Source organism: Tetrao urogallus (assembly GCF_951394365.1).
Source record: "Tetrao urogallus genome assembly, chromosome: 1".
In the NCBI taxonomy this organism is placed as follows: domain Eukaryota; kingdom Metazoa; phylum Chordata; class Aves; order Galliformes; family Phasianidae; genus Tetrao; species Tetrao urogallus.
Genome location: NC_136813.1, coordinates 178,839,533 through 178,861,791, shown reverse-complemented (window position 1 = coordinate 178,861,791; position 22,259 = coordinate 178,839,533). Strand labels below are relative to the sequence as shown.

The following is a 22,259-nucleotide window of genomic DNA, read 5'->3' as shown; positions in this document are numbered from 1 at the left end:
TTTACATGTTGAATATGCTTGAAAATAATGCTCTTGGGGGGGTTAGGATATGTGGGGAAACCCACATATTTTAGCTGTTAGGCTGAGTTCACTAGAGATTGTTGAAGCTTCAAGATTTAAAACATCAAGTTTTGTGGCCTGACAACCAGGACTCAGGTAATAGCAACTTTTGCCTAGCTCCATCTGCTTTGTGAAAGTCATCTAGCATGTAGCAAAACAGAATTTTTCTACACAACTGTATTCTGTGAGCATTATATAGTTGTCAGTAAATCAGTTCAGTCAGCAGCAGGCCTCACTTCTTGTGTTTTCTTATTGCTCAAAATTGCCACAATCAGCCTGGCCTATAGTGATATCTTTGCTGTAAGTGAAAGGGTGTTTTTCTGGCTTTTTTCTTTTTCTTTTTTTTTTTTTCCTCTGGCTTTTTTCTTTTTCTCTCTCTCTCTTTTTTTTTTTTTTTTTTTTTTTTTTTTTTTTAACAACTAGAGCTCAGTATACTTTCTACAGCATGCCTGCTTTTGCAGGTCATTTTTGAAGAAAGGCTGTCTTTGTGAGCCACCTGGCCTTCCCATTTGAGCTATGTGGTACTCACAGCTATTGTAATAAACTACATTCTGAAGCAGAATGTAATCTTACCCGCAGTGAGCTTTAACTTCCTTGTGTCACTTAATTGGCATTCTGAGATGTGGAAGTAATAAAAGTAATCCAAAATATGCATTCTCTGGAAGTAACAGTAATTTTATGCTGAGATGTAAAGTTAAGTGTGTGCTTACGCACAAACGTTGCTGTGGAAACCCCACTATTTTCTTAGTTCTGTGATGATTCCAAGACCTGGACCTGAATGTCCATGGCTAATGCCGAGTCCAACAGTCAGTTTGTTTGGAGTTCTGTTTACAGGCACTGCTGGTTCTTTGTCCTTTGATACTCCTACTTAATCTCAGCAGCCTCTGCAGAGCAGAGTGGTCTCCTGTAGGTCTTGTGTCAGATTTGCCAGCTCTGTTCAGATGTCTCTGATATGATGGAAGTCCTAAAGGATGCTGAAAACCTATAATTAGATGTGTGTCTTGCACTTTTCCATTCAGGTCATCAATAGGGATGCACCTGATCTGGGGTATTTTGTTCTTACACCTGTACTTAGGAACCTCACTCTGGTAAGAACACTTCATTTCTGTGATACCTGCATTTCCAGGTTTTCAAAGTGGATTCTTGATATAATCGTACTCTTTACACCTTCTTTGGAGCCAGAGGTGGAAGACTCAAGGGACATGTGGAGAGTAAGCAAGAGAGAGCTAGCTCTATGCCTGACTATACAGCACAGTGGTGTGAGGTAGAAGAGTCTGTGCTCTGCCTATGGTGAGGCTTTTTTATTCTAGCAACTACGCAGGATATGTGTAGGCAACCAAACCAGGAAAGACTAGCTCAAATTCTTCATCCTTGCTGAAAAATCTGTCTATTGGGCTGATCATAGGACTTCCTTGTGACTCAGAACTTCTTCATTCTTAAATACATACTGGTCTGACATAAAAAGAGGGGACAGAGTGTATTCTGTCCCTTCATTTGTGTCCTTTGCAGAATATGCTTGGAGGTAAGTAACATGGAGTGGATTGAACCTATCTATCCTTCTTGTTTATGCTCTTTAACTGCTGGTCTTATATGCAAAACTGTAGAAGTTACTGCTTCTGCTCTCCATTCACCTGCCTTGTGAAGGCCCTGTTTGTTTGCAGCTGGGGACAGTTGGGTCTGCATGCAGTTCATGGCACTAGGCCCCAGAGGTGGGACATTCTCCTTGTTATGGGTGCTTGTGTTCGGTGTACAAGTCATCGATCAGGACAGTTTGGTCAAGTAGTTGTTCTTGGTTATGCTTTCCATTTTAAATTGTTACCTTGCACACCAGTGGATGGATTTTATATGGCACATTTTATATTCCCTTTCAAGGGAAACTGGCATAGCTTTTCTCATGGAGAAGTTGCAGATAAGTAGATTCAGATCTGTGGAGCAGTGATGCTGTTAACTATGTCAAGATGGTTGCCTGCCCACTTGATTTCGTCTGCTTAATAACATTTTATGGCACAAAAGCACCTTCATAATCCACAGAATTGCTTTCTTCCTTTTAGTAATAATTTCTGGTCATTATATTGGTAAAAAAACAACCTCTAAGCACACTAGGAAAGCATAAGTCAAAGCACATATGGCTTTTCTGTTTGCCCAGCTGGTGAGAAACAGGAGTGGAGACCTTCCAGATCCTGTTTTTCATTTGTGGTGAAATGATGACACTTGAATGCTAATGTTAGTACTGCACACTTGATCATTTGCTGTTTTTAATGGGGAGTGAATGTTGAGATGAAGACCACAGTGACTGGAATTATTTTGGAGAAAGAGCTAGAGAGACAAATAAAGAAGGGAGGAGAGGGTAGGAAAAAAGTGTCGTAATGGTCAGACTCGCTATGGAAAATACCTTTTTTTTTCCCCTTACTGATTGTGAGTTTAGTATCTCTTCTTGAATATCTTAGTTAACAGTTGAATTCATTCGTAAGAGCCATTATGATTTCTCTGTTCTTTGTGTCCATTTTAGATCTCAGACCTTCTGTCTTCTCTGTGATCTGAATTTGAAATACATGCTCCAGCTACCGTTATCTTTTTTTTTTTTTTAGTCAGTTTCTTTTATTATTGAATTAGTAGATCTCCTGTTTGTTTTCAGTATCTTCTCTTGATATGTCAATGAACTGTGAAGGTTAATAAATTTGGTATATTTTTTGTATTAAAATGTGAGAGCAAATATAGACCCAGACTCTCAGGAGCTGCAGTAATTACTTGCTTCTGAGTGAAAAAATGACAGTTAATATAGGAAAAGCAATTTTGTCAAGAGTAAAGTAAAGTAATGATTCCTCTGTCTTTAGTTCTAGACAGCCATCTTTGTCAGAGAAGAAGATATCTGAACCTTCACCTTTAGCCAAGAGAAAAACATATGAGAAAACAATGGAAAAGACAAAGGCAAAAGATCAAAAACTGTAAGAATCTTTAAAATTTTCTTTCTCTGAAACAATTTAAACTGTGGATATGTGTTCTTGAAAAATAAATCTGTATTTTCTGTTTCTTTAATTTTAGGGCAGTTTTTTATTGTTGGCAATAACATTTTTATTGTTCAGTGTGTGTGTGTGTGTGTGTGTGTGTGTGTGTGTTTGCTTTTTTTGTGTGTGTGTTGTTCATTTTCTCCCAGAGTATCTTTCTATACATGAATAACTCTGGGCCAGAGCTCTGAGAAAACGTCCTTTGGAGCATTTGCAAATGATTTATTGTGTTTTTACTAAAGGGAAGATATCAGTTTCTCCAAGAAACTGCAGTTATATTAGCACTTTTCCATTTTACGTATGTGATTATTCTTTTTTTCCTACATGGAGCTTCCACTGTTAGCAAGTAATCTTTGAACATTTTGCCACCTTGCAATCTGCAGCAGTTTGTAATCTTAAGTTTATTGCCTTCTTTGTGAAACATCTGTACCAAGCGTTATAATTTTATTTATTTTTCTTAAAAAAAAAAAAAAAAAAAAAAAAAAGAGGATCTAACATTGTGAGGCATGTTGCATTTAACCTCTCTAACCATTCACAATCTGTTAAAGAAGATGTTCTTTTTTTCTTGTAGCTCAGATTCTGGAACCCCAGAGGCTAGTCTGTCACCTCCTACTTCCCCACCAAGCCGGCCCCGTAATGAAATGAATGTTTTTAGTCGTCTTACTGTTTCTCAGGGAAACACATCAGTTCAGCAGGATAAGTAAGTCACTGAGGGAAGCCTCAGCCCCCAACCAGGGAACTGCAGAGCACACTTGAGTTACCAGTGTAGTATCTGTTAGATATTCCGCCTTTCATCTCCTACAAAACAGGAGGAGATGCTTCTCCTGTTTTTATGTACTTTTTTTTTATTTTCAAGTAAAATACTCAAAAATTTCATGAAAGTGCAGAAAAAAATTCAAGAAAAGCAATTTCCTGCTGAACCTTGTTTCCTCTAGGTTATGTCTGGTACTTGTAGTTTTAAAGCTTTCAGATGTGACAGAAAAGAGAAGTAGAATACTTAGATACGTGCTTTTGTGTGTGTTTGCACTTGAAAGTAGGATTTAGTTAACAGTGTAGGAAATTACACTTTTGCCAGGTTTCCAGTTATTCCAGCTCGGAGCACTGTCACAATAGTACTCTGGATGGTGGAGTGTTGAAATATCTAGAACACAGTTGTTTAGGGAATATCCAAATTATTGAACAGACTAACATTCTGGGGTGGTCTGGAGGAGCAGGTGGTGTTGATACCCTGGTTGAAAGAAGTAGAGCTCAGTTTCCTACCATGTTAAGCATCTGTTTCTGCAGAAGCTGTAGTCCAAATTGCAGCAGCCTTGAGTTGAACAGAATCTTTACTGCAGGTTTCACTACTGATAATAGTGCCCTGCAACTGCAGCTTATACTCAGAATAAACCTCTGGCTTGGACTATAGTAAGACAGAAAACAGGTCTCTCTGTGCTATTTGTTTTCTCTTTCATAATACTTTGCTCTTTTTCAGTGGTCTGCAGAGTCATCGAATACTAAGCAGTAGCTTACAAGGCTTCCAGTAGCTTAACTGTGCTTCTAACTTCTGTATCTTAGCTGCATTATCTTATTGCTAACTCCCACTTAACTTCTTTCATTTTCTCTAAACTGGATTTGAAATAAAATGGAAACTGCTGAATCTGATTTGAGTTAGAAATGAAAGAAATCTTAGGACGTTGCAAATGTTTGTTCTTTTCTTTTTGTGTGTTTTGTGTCTTTATTTTTATTTTTAAACCCTTTTCGAAAAGGAGAGGTAAAGTATTTTGAAATAAGAATAATTTGCAAATTGCTGTTCCTGTTTCAGGGAACTATCAGTGTGTTTAATACATATATATTTTCCAGAATAACATTTTGGATGTTTCTTCTACACTTAACAGGCATTGATCAATTTTTTTTTTTTTCCCTTTTCCTACTTTCATTAGTAATTATATTGCAGAGGTTAAATTTTGTTCCCATCTTCCCCTTTTACTTTGTTGTCTTTTACTTTTGTAAGAAAAAGTTGGGGAAAAAAGAAGGCTTAGCAGGCCTTACTCAGCTTCTTGGCTTGAGATAGCTCTCTGGGCAGTAAATTACATTCTTAGATTTTTTTGTGACTTCTTCCTATTTTCCCTAATATTATCATGAGTTTATGGCATATCTTGAGCAATGCTGCCTACTATAAGTGAGCTTGCACTGCTCTTCTGAATTGGCCATGCTGTTGTTTGTTCTTCTTGTATGGAGGCTTTACTTTGCTGCTGATACCTATATTCTTTCTCCTTACAATTCCACCACTGTTGATTGTAGGTCTGATGAAAGTGATTCCTCTCTGTCGGAGGTACACAGGTACTCTCTTTCTCTTTTCTGTTTTCCTGGCATCTCTCACTGAAGTTATTCCAGTTCTTAGGAAATTCCATTTTGCTGCATGAATTTTCCTGAGCTTGTGCACCATAATTTTTTTTTTTTTTTTTTTGCTTTTGTCAGAGGGTTAAAAATTTGAAATTTTGGTCCAGCATGTCTTCCCTGCTTTCTCCCACCCCCCTTCCTTCTTTTTTTTTTTTCTCCTTGAGCATGTCAAGTGTTTTTGTCATTTTGTTTTAAATGAAGGAGGGTGTACAACTTTCCCCAGACATATTCTCTCTGTCTACTTTTTTTGAAAAAGAGAAAATGTTCTCTTGTTTTCTCGATGCCTTTCTCTATTTAATTCCTCCTTGTTCAGTTGTATGCTTTGGTCACTAGGAATTAAATTCTAATGCAAATAAAAGTGAGTAAGTTCTACCATGTCTTTCTGATAGGATGCATAGTTGTTCCAGAGATTAAAGAAATGTCTCTGCTCATGTTCTGTGTGGCTAAACTGTGGCTTAGAATGTTGGCACTCAGTGAAAAATTGGATTTCATCAACAGAAAGGCGGTCAGAGGGCTGACAATAATGTGATGGTAGCTTTGTCTCGTCATAGGAGCATCTGCAGCATGTTTTGTCTGCAGATTTCACAACACTGCACACAGATAGATAAACAGCTTTGGGACATGTATTTTTTCCCTCATGTTCAAGGGAAACAGTGGATGAGAGCAGCAGTAGGAGTAACTCTCAGTCTAGAGCAGCACGATCCACTGGAGAATATTACAGAGAAAAAATGTTAGTTCTGTATAGTGTCAGATAACAAAAGCATGGAGACCTAAAACAGTAGTAATAAAAAGAAAGTAAACTACCTATTCTATAATTCTTGAAAACACTGTAAAAAGGGGCATATTGGAGTACAAACTTCTTAGCCCAAGTTAGGAATTCTGTGAATAAAGATGTGCTGTGCAATAAAGATGCAGTAAAATCATAATTTCTACGACTGTACCAGATAAACAATCTAATTGCCACAAAATTGGCTCATAGCAGTAGAGGCTTCTTCCTTCCTGTAGCAAGCTTCTGCGGGTCACTGTTATTATTGTTATTATTACTTTTTACATTTTCCTAAAGCTGATGGTTTTTTGACATCATGGCTATTTCTTGTAATTATGAATACAGTCCCCAGCCAAGCGTGGCAGTGAGTTCTAACTGTGAGCTGGTCAGGTCACAGCGTTCTGTTGCATGTTTGTGGCCATTACTAGGGCCAACGAGGAAGGCTTTTCTGCACTTCACAGAAATCGATGGGTTCCCTCTGTACATGCAGTAGTATGCATGGGATTTTAGACTGCTAGTAATTATTATTTGGTGATAAATCATTTGATTTTTCTTTTTTTTTCTTTTTTCTTTTTTTTTTTCCTGCTGGATTACAGCCTTTTTGTACCACTACAGAGTTAGCTACAAATGACATGGAAAGATTCCTTTGGGGGTATCTGTACTCCCGCCATGCTCTCTTATAGCCACTGAAGTTTGGCAGTGGGTACAAGGTGCAGTAGGGGCCCTTACTCGGATGCACAAGTCGGCAATTCTCCAAGCTTACCTGTAAGCTAATGCCAGATGGCTTCTGAGTTTGGAATTGGCTGTGTACGTTACACTGACTACGTTTTTCAGGCATGCTATTTGGACTAAGTTGTCTTTCTGCAATTTGCAGTGTTATGGCTGTTCCAATGAATCCAGTAGCTTTCAGTATCTTGCATGTACCCAGCACTCAGCATCTTGCCTCTTTATTTCTTTTTTTTTTTTTGTATGTGATTTCCTTTAGCCCAATGTTGACACTTGTTAAAGCTAAATAGTAAAAATTTTTAAATAGTTTATGAAAGGCGTTCAGTTGTTCTACCCTTACATGTAAGAAAATGAAATTTACCAAAATGTAGGGGAAAAGTTAGTTACTTGATTTGTCTATTACTATGCCCATCTCACACTTCCTTTTTTTTTTTTTCTTTAGGGGGATAATCAACCCATTTCCTGCTTCAAAATGCATCCGAACTTCCCCACTGCAGTGTATCTACACAGCTGAAGGACATGCCAAGCCTGTGCTTTGTGTAGATGCAACAGATGACCTTCTCTTCACTGGATCTAAAGGTTAGGCAACTTTTTTGTATATCTCTGGTGCATGTGCAGGCTGCTTTTTCATCTTTGGTTATTGTGAAATTCCCAATTTGTGCTTACTGCAGTGAATGCAGTGGAAAATTGTGAGTGCCTATAATGCAACATAAGCTGAAGAAAGATTTACTGCAATTATGTACAGGTTTTCGGTCTTACTGTTTAGTATTTAGCTATTTATTTGTAGTGGAAAAAGTAACTCTCAAAAACAACATTAATATTAGTTGAATGATATGGTAACAGGTGCTTACATGATGTGCAATGCAAAGTAATAGCCTCGGGCTGTAGAATTATAGAATAGAATTGTGGAATCACCGTGGTTGGAAAAGACCTCTAAGATCATCCAGTCCAACTGTATATCTATCACCAGTATTTGCTACTAAACCATGTCCCTCACCACTACATCTAGATGTTTCTTGAGTACCTCCAGGTTATTTTCATAGAAATCCCTGTTTTTAACCTAAAATATCGCTTATTTTCATAAAATTTGGTGTTGGTGACTCCATTACCTCCCAGGGCAGCCCGTTCCAGTGCCTGACCACTCTCTCAGAGAAGAAATATTTCCTAATGTCCGATCTTAATCTCCCTTGGTGCACCTTGAAGCCATTCCCTTTATTTCCATTGCTAGTTACAGGGGAGAAGAGGCCGACTCCCACCTCACCACAGCCTTCCTTCAGGAAGTTGTAGAGTGCAGTAAGGTCACTCCTGTGCCTCCTCCTCTACACACTGAACAATCCCAGGTCCCTCAGCTGCTCCTCGTAAGACCTGTGCTCCAGATCCCTCAATGTAATGAAAGGCCCCAAACTGAACATGGTACTTGAGATGTGACCTCACCAGTCCTGAGTACAAACGCCAACCAACACCCCCAGGTCCATTTCCTCTACGCAGTCTTCCAGCCACTCTGCCCCAGCATTGTCTGGGGTTGTTGCAGCCAAAGTGTGGGATCTGGCATGTGCACTTCTTGAACTTCATCCCATTGGCCTCAGCCCAGTGATCCAGCCTGTCCAGATCACTCTGTAGGGCCTCCCTATCCCCAGATTGACACTTCCTGCCAGTTTGTTGTCATCTGCAAACTTAGTGAGGGTGCACTCAATGCCCTCATCCAGGTCATCAATAAAGATATTGAAGAGGGCAGGCCCCAGCCCTGACCCCTGGGGAACACCATTCGTGACAAGTTGTCAGCTGGATTTAACTCCATTCACTACCACTCTCTTGGCCTGGCCATCCAGCCAGTTCTTTACCCAGTGAAGAGAGTATGTGTACAAGCCATGGGATGCCAGCTTCTCCAGGAGAATACTATGGGAGACAGTGTTTAAGACTTTGTAGTAGTAGAGGTAGGAATTAGCATATCTTAACAGCAGAACAAGGGGAAATAAAACCATGGTTTTAAGTTGAGGGAGAGAAGATTTAGGTTGGATGTCAGGGGGAAATTCTTCACAATGAAAGTGGTGAGGTGCTGGAACAGGCTGCCCAGAGAGGTTGTGGAACACCTCCGTCCCTGGAGGTGTTTAAGGCCAGGTTGGATGGGGCCCTGGGCAGCCTGGTCTAGTATTGAATGTGGAGGTTGGTGGCCCTGCATGTGGCAGGGGGGTTGGAGATTCATGATCCTTGAGGTCCATTCCAACCCTGGCCATTCTGTGATTCTTTGGCTGTCCTGCCTAAAGAGTTCAAACAGATTAAACCTGCAAAGCTAGGCTATTTTCTACTTACCGTTTGCATCTCATTAACTGTCCCACTGTCCCCTTTGGTCTGTAAAAGTTGTATAGCTGTTATGGGATGGGCTACATTTTAGTAGTCACTGCATTTCCTACTGGGTGGAACAATCTATAAACTCTTCAAGCTGGTGGGAATAGTATTTTGGAAGAAAACAGTTCCCTCCTGTTTTTTTGGTGACTCACCATTCACTCAGATTGACTTAAAGGGAGTATAACCAGACCTCAATAATTATTTTACATAACTTTTTAGATGATATTGAGGAGTGTTTGCTTTTGTATTCTTTTTCTGGGCTTTTTCATATGAGACAGTTACATCAAAGGACTTAAGTTTGCAATCATGCATGAAACTCTTGGACACTCCTGTTCTCCCAGATAAAGCCTGTATAATAATCCAGTGTTATTCTTGACCACAAAAGATCAGATAATTTGCAGTGGTGGCTGTAAAGAAGTTAATGCCTCCAACAGACTCTCCTTCTCACATAACATATAAATTCTGAAACTTCAGAGCATCCTTGTTTATTCCTGTATTAACACAGACAGCACCATCTGAGTAGATCTTCCACTGCTAACATTTAGATGTGGTTTCTAGCTACTCTACTGCCTGTGTATTAAGAATGCCAAGACACAGTTGGCAAACTTTTGGCCTTCAAAGTTTTTAGCCAAGGTTTTGGCATTTTGTGACTGTATACAAATGCAAGAACATGAAGTATTTTCAGCTTCTGCAAATGCTGCTCACTTGATCTGTATTGAGATTTCAAATTTAGTGGCTACAAAGGAGGAAAGGCTTTAATATATGTATATTTTTAACACAGGAATGCTTGCAGATGTTGTAAATATTTGCTTTCTTGTCATATGCTAGCTTCTCATGCTTACCTTCTTCCCTGCTGTTGTCACAACTGCTGACACGTGAAGTTTGCTCTTCATGCTCCCAGTATTTATTCCAGTTAAAAATGTACTCCTGAAATATAGAGAGTGATTCTGACATGGTGGAACAAGGAGGATTTCAGGTGTGGACTGTATTCATGTTGCAAAATTCTTAAACTTCTACATGTTTGGGGTTTTAGCACACAAAAGTTTGCAGTGTTTAAATTGCATTGCTGCTGAAGGAAACCTATGACTAGAGCACTTAGGCTGGAATTTTCAGTGGCAGCTACTGCACTGAATAGTTTGTGTTGCTTTTTGCCTTTATACTCATTGTGTCTGTCAGCCCTCCTTCAACCTGAAGCGTACATTTCTTCCTGAACTATGATCTTGATGAAGAATTTGTACGTGTAAAATTGGGTGATTTTCTTGATAGTTGTCAATCATCCAAACCTGACAGCATCCAAATTTCCTCTTCCATTCTTTCCTTGGGAAGGAATTTTATGTTTTTAAAATATTATTGGACCTAATGTGCATATCTAGAACTTGACATAGAAGGATTAGCCTTGCTTTGCTTTGATCATGGTAGATGATGCCCTTGTGTACTCTTTAAGGCCAATTTAATGTGGACATTTTGTGCAGTGCATATCAAAAGAGAGCAGTACATTTGAGTGCAAATGGATATATGGATTCATTTGTTTATTTTAATTACTGGCCTTTTGGAAAAACATGACGTCTTTAATTTTAATTCCCTCCCCCCCTTTTTTTGTTTTTCTTGACTTCATGTAGACCGTACCTGTAAAGTCTGGAATCTGGTAACTGGACAAGAGATTATGTCTCTAGGGGGTCACCCAAACAATGTTGTTTCTATAAAGTATTGCAACTACACAAGTTTGGTCTTCACAGTCTCAACCTCCTATATCAAAGTGTGGGACATCAGAGATTCTGCTAAGTGTGTTCGGACATTGACGTAAGTATGTTAAACCTTGAATAACAGGAGCTTGAATGAGTTTTAATCTAAAATTAAATTAGATTAAATTCAGTAGTGCACAGTGTAACTCAAATATGCTGTTGGGGCTGGTGGTTTTATTTACACATTCAAGCTAAGTCAGTGTAGGGTGTTGGTAATATATGAAAACATGAGTTTGCTTGCATGCATGCCTGTAGTGTTTTAGCAAGTCTTTGGTATTCATTATTGGCTTTATAGTCTTTTTGCTCAGGTAAATGGGCTTTATTTTAAACAACATGTAAAGTAAGGAGAACATAATGGAGTTGTCTTACTAATTTCTACTTTTTTCTGCTCCCTCCCTTTGCTTAGGTCTTCAGGCCAGGCAATGCCTGGCGATGTGTGTTCGGGAAGTACCAACAGAACGGTCACTATCCCAGCTGGAGAGAACCAGATTAATCAGATTGCACTAAATCCAACTGGCACATTCCTCTATGCAGCTGCTGGAAATTCAGTGAGGATGTGGGACCTGAAAAGGTACTGAACACCAGTGGAAGAGCCTTCCTTCAGAGGTCACATGCGCATATGAAGCAAAATCAGTGAGATGTTTCCTGTGTGTGGTAATATCCATAACCATGAAATATAGCCAATTAGCCAATAGCTAATTTTTGCTACAGTTGTTACTGAGATAATGGTGGAAGAGCTCTTTATTTCCTCACATGGTAAAGTTATGATGAATTGTTTAAGTAAAAATTACTGGGGAAAAAAAAAAGCACTGAAGAATGATGTGATAAATTCATGTGTTGTGACTGGTAATTGCCAATGAGATTATGAGAATCTACTGATGTAATGCAATATAATGTGTGGCTATGATCATTATTAGATAGTACTTTTCCAAACAGAACCCGCACTCAAAGAGACGATTCAAAATACTTTATGGGGCCTGATGTGTTTGTTCGTTTTTTGAAATAGAAGCTTTGGTTTCCACTTAACAATGATTTAGCATTTTTATGTGGGTATAAGCAGAGTATGTAACCAGAGGATAAGTTAGAAGACCCATTCTAGCAGAAACTGTTTTATGTTTTATGTTTTATGTTGGAAACACAAAAAAATAGAAAATCCTCAGTCATTTCTTCTCTTGTTCTTGAAGATTTCAGTCTACGGGAAAGCTAACTGGTCACCTGGGTCCTGTCATGTGCCTTACTGTGGATCGAATTTCCAATGGACAGGATCTTATTGTCACTGGTTCAAAGGACCATTATATAAAGGTAAGCCATTAGTATTTGCCTATGTATTTTAACTGCTAACATCAGTATGAGTTGCAGGCTTCAGCAGAAGTGACCCATATCTGAAATCTGATAACCCGAATGGAAATTCTTCTATCAGTTATAGATTATGGATAATGTTTGATCTTAATAACTAGCACTTAAGTGGTATTTTTATCATGTGATGGAATGTTCTTGAAAACATCATGGATCAGATTGTCTATAATTAATCTTTTTCCTCACTGCATGTGAGGTGAACTTCAGGTGTGTGAGGTCTTAGAGACATATTTGCAACATCTCCTGTTTAGGTGCTTTAACAGGCTCAAAGTTACTTCAAAGAATGCGTCTGTTTTGGGGTGCAGGCCTAGTTCCCTTGGCAGAGATGCTCTGTATGCTCCCGCATGGGAGCGTAAGCATTACCCCAGTGGTGAACTGGGAATGGAGAGAGGTCTGTGCACTTCAGTCTTTTGGGTGATTCATTAGCACATACTTTTTGATTGCTCTGAGTTGTGTTAAAGACTATGCATAGTGAGAATATGAATCTCACTATGCATAGTTAGATTATGATGCTTTCTTGTGTCTCATCATTGTGATTAATTTCATTCTATGTTAGAGAGTCTGTTCTTTATTTGCAGCCATTTTTTTCTACTTCAGCCAGAGTGTATCTGAACCCACAAGCTCCACTGCACATCTCCAAGCTGGTTAGATAGCAGATAATTTTGCTAATCATATTTGAACATTTATTTTATTTTAGATGTTTGATGTAACTGAAGGGGCTCTTGGAAGCGTAAGTCCTACACACAATTTTGAACCTCCTCACTATGATGGCATCGAAGCACTTGCTATTATGGGAGACAACCTTTTCAGTGGATCCAGAGATAATGGAATTAAGAAATGGGACTTGGCTCAGAAAGACCTTCTTCAGGTAATATAAAAATCACATGACTAATGTGACAGTCATGTTTAGTACGTTTCTCAGGCTGTGTAAATGTTCAAGTTTAGATGATGACTATTCCGAAGGACAAGAAGGTGATGGGAGGTAGTCAACATGGATTCATGGAGGAAGTATACCCAGTCAGACTGAAGCTTTCTCTGACGGGCTTGGTGGATGAGGGGAAGAATCTCATGTTGTTTATCCAGACTGAACAAGGCTTTTTATGCTGTCTGTAAAAATATGCTTATTCACAAACTGATTAAGAATGTGAAGCACTAGAGAAGTGCACTGTGAGATGAACTGGAAACTGGCCGAACTTCTGAGCTAAAAGGATTATGACCAGCAGCACAAAGCCCAGTCACTAGTGCTGTATCCCAGGTGTCAATATTGGGAGCGATTCCCTTTAACGTTTTCATTGATGGCCTGGATGATGCAGCAGAGTGTAGTCTGAGCACGATTGCTGGTGATACAAAGCCATGAGGAGTGGTTGGTAGAGCAGATGGTTGTGCTGCCCTTCAGAAGGGCTTCTATGGGCTGGTGCAGAGGAGCTTTGTGAAGTTTGACAGATGGAATTGTCAAGTCTTGCATCCCATAAGGAGTAACTCCAAACACCATTAGTACAGCCTGGGGACCAGCTGCAAAGTGTTCTTGCAGCAAGTGTACTCCTGGACTGCATTAGGATGAGAGTTGATGCAGTGTTGATACTTCCCATCTGCTCTGCACTGGAGAGATGCATCAGGAATTGCTATCTCCACTTCTGGGCTCCCCAGTACAAGAGAGACATAGACAGACTGGAGGAAGTTCAACAAAGACCTGAAACTGTGCTTTGTGCTGAAAGAGCTTTGTGCTGAAAGAGGATGAGGGAACTGGAGCCTTTCTCATGAGGAGACACCAAGAGAGCTGGGTCTCTTCAGCCTGAAGAAGAGAAGACTCAAGGGGACATTGTCAGTATATGTAAATACCTAAAATAGGAGGGAGAAAAGACAATGGAGCCAGATACTGCTCAGTAGTATCCAGTGGATAAAAAAATGAACAGTGGGCACAAACTGAAATGCAGGAAATTCCATTTAAATGGGGAAGGGAAAAAAAAAAAAGCTGGACAACTTACTTTGAGTAGGGGGTTGAACTAGATGATCTCCAAAGATCTCTGCCAATCTCAGCTATTCTGTGCTTCTGCAGACATAACATAGAATCATAGAACCATGAATGTGTTGGAAGGGACCTTTCAGATCCTCCGGTTCCAACCCCCCTGCAATAGGCAGGGACATCCCCCACTAGACCAGATTGCTCAAAGCCCCATCCAGCCTGGCTTTGAATGCTTCTGAGGAGGAGGAAGCATGCACAACCTTACTGGGCAACCTGTTCCAGTGTCTCACCATCCTGACAGAAAAGAATTTCTTCCTAATATCTAGTCTAAATCTACCCTCTTCCAGTGTAAAGCCATTTCCCCTTGTCCTGTTGCTACATGCCTTTATAAAATGTCCCTCCCCAGCTTTCCTGTAGGCCCCGTTCAGGTACTGGTAGGCTGCTATATTAGGTCTCCTTGGAGCCTTCTCTTCTCCAGGCTGAATAGCACAGCTCTCTCAGCCTGTCCTCATAGGGAAAGTGCTCCGTCATCTCCACGGCCCTCCTCTAGACCTGCTCCACTCCAACACCATGTCGTCTTGTGTTGGGGGCTCCAGGACTGGATGCAGTACTTCAGGTGGGTTCTCACCAGAGCAAAGTAAGGGGCAGAATCGCCTCCCTTGACCTGCTGGTAAGGACATTTGTAACTCAGTTATTTTTCAGTAAATGTAGATATAATTTTGATGTAGTAGAATCTAAATACTGCAGCTTTCATCTGTATTCCTGGTATTCCTTGACACGACCGTTTTAGATAAGGATCAAAGCTTGAAATAGAACTGAACCTGCTTCAAAATATAAATAGTAACATTCCAAGACACGAGTCCTGAGTTGGAAGACTTAACTGGTGAAAATTACTCAGCAAACATATTATTCAAAAAGATTTGGAGATCATCTGCATCACTTAGTGCAACGCATCCCAAGCAGTGTATATTATAGTTAAAGCTTCAGGATGTTCCTAGAAAGCTGCAGGATGTTCCTGAAAGCTTTCTCCACGTTGGGAATGGTAGCAAAGAGTTCCTGCAGAATTGGTGAAGAGCTGGTCCTGCTTCCCTTAAAAGAAAGCAGACTTGAGCTATTACATGCCTGGTGTTTGTATCCCTGGTGTCTTTTGTTCTTGGCCATTCTGTGAAGCGTTTTGCTTTCTGAATCAGCAGTAAAATGTTAGTGTCCTTCCTCAATAAATAGTAAATGATTTTAAGTGCCCTATCATAAAATCATTTTAGGAACTGTAATGGGAAGATAAGAAAGGAGAAAGGCTTTTTGCTTCCCTGGTGTATTTTTTTTATCAGTGTGTTGGATTTTCTTTCGCTTTCAAAGTTTTACAGACAAACTCAAAAAACCCACAGCAACCATGTGTGCATTCAAATATGCATCTGAACCCTCCTCCGTGTTGTCTATCCGTGTTGTCTATCCGTGTTGTCTATCCGTGTTGTCTATCCGTGTTGTCTATCCGTGTTGTCTATCCGTGTTGTTTATCCATAGATTTAGCATTATCCCAAAGTAATTTTCTGTTCCACCTCAGGGCAGTTGTGCATGTTGGATTTTTTTTCTTGTTTTGTAGCACTGATTTTCAAAGAGAAACAAATCCAAGGTGACTCATATAGAAGTAGCCTCATGGAAGAAAGGCACCTCCTTACTCTAATAAAAAAGTAGTAGCAGGGCTTGACATAATAGATAATCAACCACAGGACTGGAATTGGGCTTAGAATCGGGATTTTTTTTTTTTTTTTTTTTTTTTTAGTTTCTGCTTCTGAGCTCAATCATCTATAATTCTTTTTCACCCTATGAGATTCATCTGCTTTCTGTTTTTCAGCAAGTTCCTAATGCTCATAAGGACTGGGTGTGTGCTCTGGGCCTGGTGCCTGGTGCTCCAGTTCTGCTCAGCGGCTGCAGAGGAGGAACCCTCAAGCTCTGGAACGTTGACACCTTTGCACCAATTGGGGAGATGAAGGGACACGACAGTCCTATAAATGCAATCTGCACCAACTCCAGCCAGATTTTTACAGCATCAGAGTGAGTTTTTTTCTGATCCATAGACCCCTTTTTTTGTATAGTTTTAGCTATAGTTTTACCCATGCAAACGTGTTTAGATCTTCAGCTGTGTTAGTCATTAGCAGAAGTGGGAGGACCTGGTCCATGCCTCTCAGTGCCAGTAACCTACAGCAGTGGTCTCTGCAGTGGGGTGTGTGCACTGCAGGGTATGCGAAAGTGATCCTTTGGGATGGGAGAAGAAAATACTGGAACTTTGATGGTGCATATGTGTAGATGATAAATGGATAACAATAAATATATTGGTAGTGCATGCTCAGTAATTTCTTAGTGATGGCATGCATAAGTAAAACAGTTCAGAGACTGATGTTTGGGATGGCAGAGGGAGAATGGGACAATACTGAGTATTTTACCATCTTGCACCTCTCTGCAATTAGGCTGTTCACTGACATATTCCCAAATGTCAAACTCCTGACACGTGGGGATGTTTCTAGATACCATGTTAAGTGCTCGCCTAGAGCAGAAGCTTTGCAAGTTGTCTTCCTGTCGTTTAAACCCCTTGATATCTGCTACCTCAGTAAATGTGGGCATATTAAGAAATTAAACTAATCCTGAAGAAAGAAAAGTGGAGGGGACTGCACTTAGAGGTGCAGGCTTTGCATGGGAGCTGTGAACACTGTCATCTTGTGTCCTGGTGCTAAGCATTGTTGGAGTTGACAAAGATTATGTCCCTATTAATTAATATCTAAAGATATTAATATGTTTAGGTCACGTGCAAATGGAATTTTATTATTAGCAGAAAATTCCATCCTTTTGGGACTTGTAATACTGTGCTGAAGGCCTCCAGAACTTGTGGTGTTTGAGTCAGAAAAATTCTATGCTGTGCTAAAGTCTGGTCTGACTGCTGCATCCTGAGGTGTTTCTGTGTTGTTGTTTGTTTTTGGAGAAGGAAATAAGAAATACAGGAGTTGCCATTTGAGGAAATCTTCTCAATAGTAAGTACATGAGTGAGTGCTTATGCTTCATAGGGTTTGCTTCGCCTTCGCAGGTTATATTGCTATTTAAGGAAGCAAATTCCTCAGTTCTCTAAAAATGCCTTTCTGAATAAGGCACCTGCAGCCTTTTTCTCCTGTCTTGCTCCCTCTCCAACTTAACCACCTAACTAAAATTCTGGTTTGACTTTTTGTTTGTTTGTTTTTCAGTGACAGAACTGTGAGGATCTGGAAAGCTCGGAATGTGATAGATGGACAGATCTCCGATGCAGGAGATGCAAGTGAAGATCTGGCCAGTAACTGAGAAGATGGGCATAAATAAAGATGTTGATGAAGTTGAAGTGCACCCTATGCAGTTTGCTGTATACTTATTAAGTGAATGCTGATGACTGGAATGAGCTGAAAAATAAGAGTGAACTCTTCTACTAGACCTGCTGTCCTTAAAGTATGTACTGTATGTAGGGAAAACAAAACCCAAGGGTAGCGTTCTTGTATCTCAGTGATCACGTATGTATGTCTATATATAATGGCTGAATTTGTGTGCACTTGTGTAACACTTGCAGTTTGAGTTCACTGGAAGTCAGTCTTCTCTAATGACCATCTCAAAATTATAACCAGGAATATATTAAAGAGTGCTCTGCTGTATTTCACTCGCAAGTATGATCAGCTGTGTCGCATTTTAGGGTAGCGAGGGACTGATGATGTCCTATTAATAAGCCTTTGATTATGACAGGCGTTGTTTCAAGATTTTAAAGGTCACTTACCCTGTTGTTAGGGAAGTGAAGTGAACAGGAGGAAGCTGCTGGGGCAGATCGTTCTGGTATGTCTGTGTCCTGCTAACAGCAAATGCTACATGAGTTGTGCTAACCTTAGCATATAATCCTTGTTGACCAAAGCTGTGCAGCTGTGTACACTCCGTGCTCAGGACTAGAACTAAAATGCTCATAAACTGGTGTGTTTTATTAGTGTTTTGCCTATAATCTGTAATGACTAGATGTTCTTAATGTCATCACAGAAGTATACCTTAATCTATTTTTCTTATGAATTCGTTTCTATCATCTCACATTTTCTTTTTTTTTTTTTTTTTTTAAGCAAAATATCTTTCCTTTTTATCTAATTTTATATGCTGCTAAATGTATTTTAAATACACTGTTTTGCAAACCTTGGCAGTTACTTTGAGAACTGAACCACGTGTATTGGGAAAGCTATGTAAATAGATGGTTGTATAAAGAAAATATCTTATCATGTGCCTGTATGACTTTTAAAGTTCCTAGAATATGGATATTGAGGGAGGATGTATAATTTAGCCAACTGCTCTGAATATTAATTTGTAAATTCTGCAGATTTTAAAAACTTATGTAGATTCAGATACAGTGTTTGGATGTTTTTGTTGTTGGTTGTTTTGTTTTGTTTTTCCCCAGAAAAATATAAGTCTGTAAATTATAGCTTGTGTAGGTAACACTTAAATAAAGATGTGAATGTGAACTATTTCTCTTTGTGTTTTTCTTCATAGTTCCTAATAAACAGTTCACTTGCAAAGGCTCCACATGTGAAAATGCACAATGTTACATAATACAGTAGAATTCCTTGCTGGGTAATAGAGCCCATGGGTTGGTATCCCAGTCCTGTCTTCTAGTTAGCCATTATTTCTGTTCAGTGGTACTCAGGAACTCTAGCAGGATTCCCTTGTACCAAGTACAGTACTGACTTCAAAAGGAGCAGATGTGCCCTGTTCTCAAGAGATCATTTCTTCCTTATTACACAGTCTCAAGCAAAGAGAAGCTCTGAAGCTCCTAACTCATCTTTGAGAAGATCTTATTTCCTTCTCAGCTCAGCTGGAAAGCAGATGAAACTGCATACTCCGTGTGATTTAAGTCTGATTTAGCCCAGGTTTTGGCAGAAATAAGTAATGATATGTATTGTTAAGCAGCATACAGGTTAGGAGTTAAAGCAGTCACTGTTTGGTGTTGCTGCTCCTTACCTCTCATGCTTCTGAGGAATTTAAAAGGTGCCTGCACACATGTGTTGTTTGGGACCTGAGGAAATGGAGTGGATTTATGTGCGAGAGGCTGTGCCTGGTGCAGGGTTCCCCTTCTGCCTGGCTCAGGCATTGGTACATGTTTGGGTTCTCTGGGCAGCCCATGTCCTCAACAGGGCTGCTGTTTTCCCAGTCTGTAATTCATACAAACACTGTGGTTTTCAACTACTGTTTTTTGAAAGTCTTTATAAGCCTAAGAAATTGCTGCTTGCTGTCAGGCTGTTCTGTCTTAATGGACCATATGGTGAGAGTCTGTTGTTGCAACAGTCTGAGTTACAGATGCTTCTCTCTGGTAATGCTTGAAAACAGACATTTTGTTTTATGAAGCTATCTTGTGGTTAGCACCAATATAACTCTTTGATAGTGTGTGTATAGAAAGTTATTTTTTCCTCTGGGAAGACACCGCATCAAAATGAACCTTACTGTACAACACAAGCTTATCCTGGAAGTTCTCACCATCAAATAGTTGGAGGAAATTTGCCATTTTGTAAAGGTCACAGTCCCAGTTCTTGTTTAAATGGATATTTCTTCCGCTGTGTTGGTTTTTCTCCTGATGTTTCATTTTAGTATAAAGTTGTGTATCTGACAAATGATAAATTAGAAAATGGTAAACACAGGGCTCTGGAGAGGGTTCTGTAAAGAGAGAAGAGTCTCTGGGAAATAATTTTTGGGAAGTCTTGGGAAAATGACCCTCTTTCAAAGCTGGAGTTGAGAAATTTATCAAGGTTTGTGAACAAATTTGTCACCAGCCCTATCTTATCTGCTGCTTAATGATTCCAACGCCACATGTTACCATAGCCTGAGTTTCCTGGGCTAGATTTGAGAAAACATTGGTAATGTCTCATTAATAATCAGAACAAGATAACTGAGATGTGTGTTGTGCCTTGGCCTGGTATATAAGGCTGCAGGCTGCGGCCAGATGTCAGCGTTCAGTCATGGATGGGGTCAGGGGGCTCTGGCTTTTGGTCACCGCGCTGGCAGGTAGGTGCACAGGACTTCTTTTTGTCACAGGACTTAAAAGCAAGATCTAAACATGGCAACAACAGGAAAGCTATTGGGGTGGGAGCTCTTCTTTTCACATGGAAAAGGAGAAGACAGGCGTAGACTGAACTCCACATGAGGTGACTCTATGGGAAGGTAACAGTGCTGGCTCATTTTATAAATATACCCCAGTCCAATGGTGCATTCAGCTCTTGGGTACCAGAGCAGATGGACTGAAGTCATTCAGCTGCTGAAAGATAATGTTACCTTGGATAATTTGCTTCCTGGCATTTTTTTACCTGTGTGTATCGGTGGTGAATCAGTCTGGGGTCTAATAAGGAGAGAATAGAGCTGATTCTCATTATGTTGAGAGATAAAGGTAGAGGGAAACAGCAAACGTGAAGGTGAGCCCAAAATGCAAGGGCTTGTACTTGTGAATTAGAAGGAATATGGTGATTTTTAACTCCTTGCTCACGCCTTATTGCAGCGCCCTTTAACAATTTCGTAGAAGTAAAGTAAGGGTTTTTAAAAACAAACAGGAATGCTTTTTCATTTCTATCTTTCAAGCTCCCTCTCTTTAGCTTCTGTTCCCATGGAAATTATCAGGGAAAAGGAGCGCGTAGCCCCAGCTATTGCTGAGTTTGGCTGCTCTTTTGCATTTCATTTCAACACATGCTTACAAACATAGGGAATAAGTGCAGGGGAAAAATGATGCAAAGGCCTTAAATTAAAAATAAGAGGAAAAAAAAAAAAAGGGTAGAAGGAGGAATTTGCACCTTTCCCTTGCCATTATGCTGTATGGATAGCAGGAATTTAGGGAACAAGATGTGAAGGAGGCAGCCTGATTCAGCTGCTCAGACCTGAATATGCTACCAAAATTTCCAGGAGAGCTCCAGCTTCATTCAGAAGGGGGGCTTTCTAGGCTCCTACAGAAACAATTTTTTTTTTCCATCAAACTTTCTATTCACAATGTCCTTATGAAGTGTTTTGAAGACATTTCAAGACAGAAATAAGTTGATAAGAGTCTCCTATGAGATGTTAATAACCTGCTCTGGTGTGTTCAGTTATGTTGTAAGTAATGAAAAGAGTGAAATTTGATTCCTACTGGGAAAAAATAGTGAAATGTGGTGGTTTTACTCTGTGCTCCATCTGCCCAGATGTTAACTGGCACGTGTGGGCTGATTTCACACTTCTGCTTCATATGCACCTCTATATCACGCACCATTGTGTCAGGCTGCCCCTCTGCTGTCATCTGTCACATGGCAACAAAATGCAATGAAATACTGAAGGGAAGGTTCAACCCCTACTGCTGTGCCACCACCATCTGCCTCTGATGCTGTGGGCAAAAATGTGTCATTGAAATCCTCCATGCAGAAAAAATGGCACCCACTGACATTTATTGATGCTTGCTGATCATTTATGGAGACCACCAGTGGATGCGAGCACTGTAAGGCAGTGGGTGGTGCGTTTCAGCAGTGGCCACATGAGTCACCTATGCTGTTGTAGATTTTTATGAGTATGGCATGCAGGCTCTTGTTCACTGCTGGTGATGGTGGATGCTGATGGTGGTGACTGTGTTGAAAAATGGACTTCAGTAGCTGAGAATTTGCTCTATCAAACAGTGTTATTGTGCTTTTTGTAGCTGTTGTGGTCTCCGTGGAAATAGATAGGATGCATTACTTTCAGAGCAACCTACAAAAACTCTGACATTGCCAAATGATGCTATTTTCTAGTGAACCCACAGTTTTATGCTGTAATTTTTTTCAGTATATGTAAAAATTGCTTGTGCACATTTTCTTGTGAACTTCATTATGTTGGAATACTTCGGACTGTGTCAGCAAACACTTTTTAAGCTTCCAGGTACACACCAGTCC

General features: G+C 39.9%; 2 protein-coding genes across 6 annotated transcripts in view; both read left to right on the top strand.

The window, feature by feature from the left end:
- KIF21A (kinesin family member 21A) overlaps positions 1–17,670 on the top strand; it is a gene marked incomplete at both ends in the record, with an annotated part of 82,563 nt that extends 64,893 nt beyond the window's left edge. For 3 of the 5 annotated variants that reach the window (XM_079541698.1, XM_079541700.1, XM_079541699.1), the window contains 10 exons: positions 2,895–3,005; positions 3,637–3,765; positions 5,349–5,387; positions 7,382–7,518; positions 10,905–11,085; positions 11,434–11,598; positions 12,212–12,329; positions 13,081–13,251; positions 16,199–16,398; positions 17,577–17,670. In XM_079541698.1, coding sequence (XP_079397824.1) covers positions 2,895–3,005; positions 3,637–3,765; positions 5,349–5,387; positions 7,382–7,518; positions 10,905–11,085; positions 11,434–11,598; positions 12,212–12,329; positions 13,081–13,251; positions 16,199–16,398; positions 17,577–17,670 — 1,345 coding nt within the window. The remainder of the gene's footprint in view (positions 1–2,894; positions 3,006–3,636; positions 3,766–5,348; positions 5,388–7,381; positions 7,519–10,904; positions 11,086–11,433; positions 11,599–12,211; positions 12,330–13,080; positions 13,252–16,198; positions 16,399–17,576) is intronic. The other 2 variants (XM_079541702.1, XM_079541701.1) reach the window with 1 other exon arrangement.
- A 2,669-nt stretch (positions 17,671–20,339) lies between these two features.
- Positions 20,340–22,259, top strand: part of LOC306945000 (sucrase-isomaltase, intestinal-like) — a gene marked incomplete at both ends in the record, with an annotated part of 47,410 nt that continues 45,490 nt past the window's right edge. Inside the window, one exon of the mRNA XM_079533681.1 lies at positions 20,340–20,385. Within this exon, the coding sequence (XP_079389807.1) occupies positions 20,340–20,385 (46 nt within the window). The remainder of the gene's footprint in view (positions 20,386–22,259) is intronic.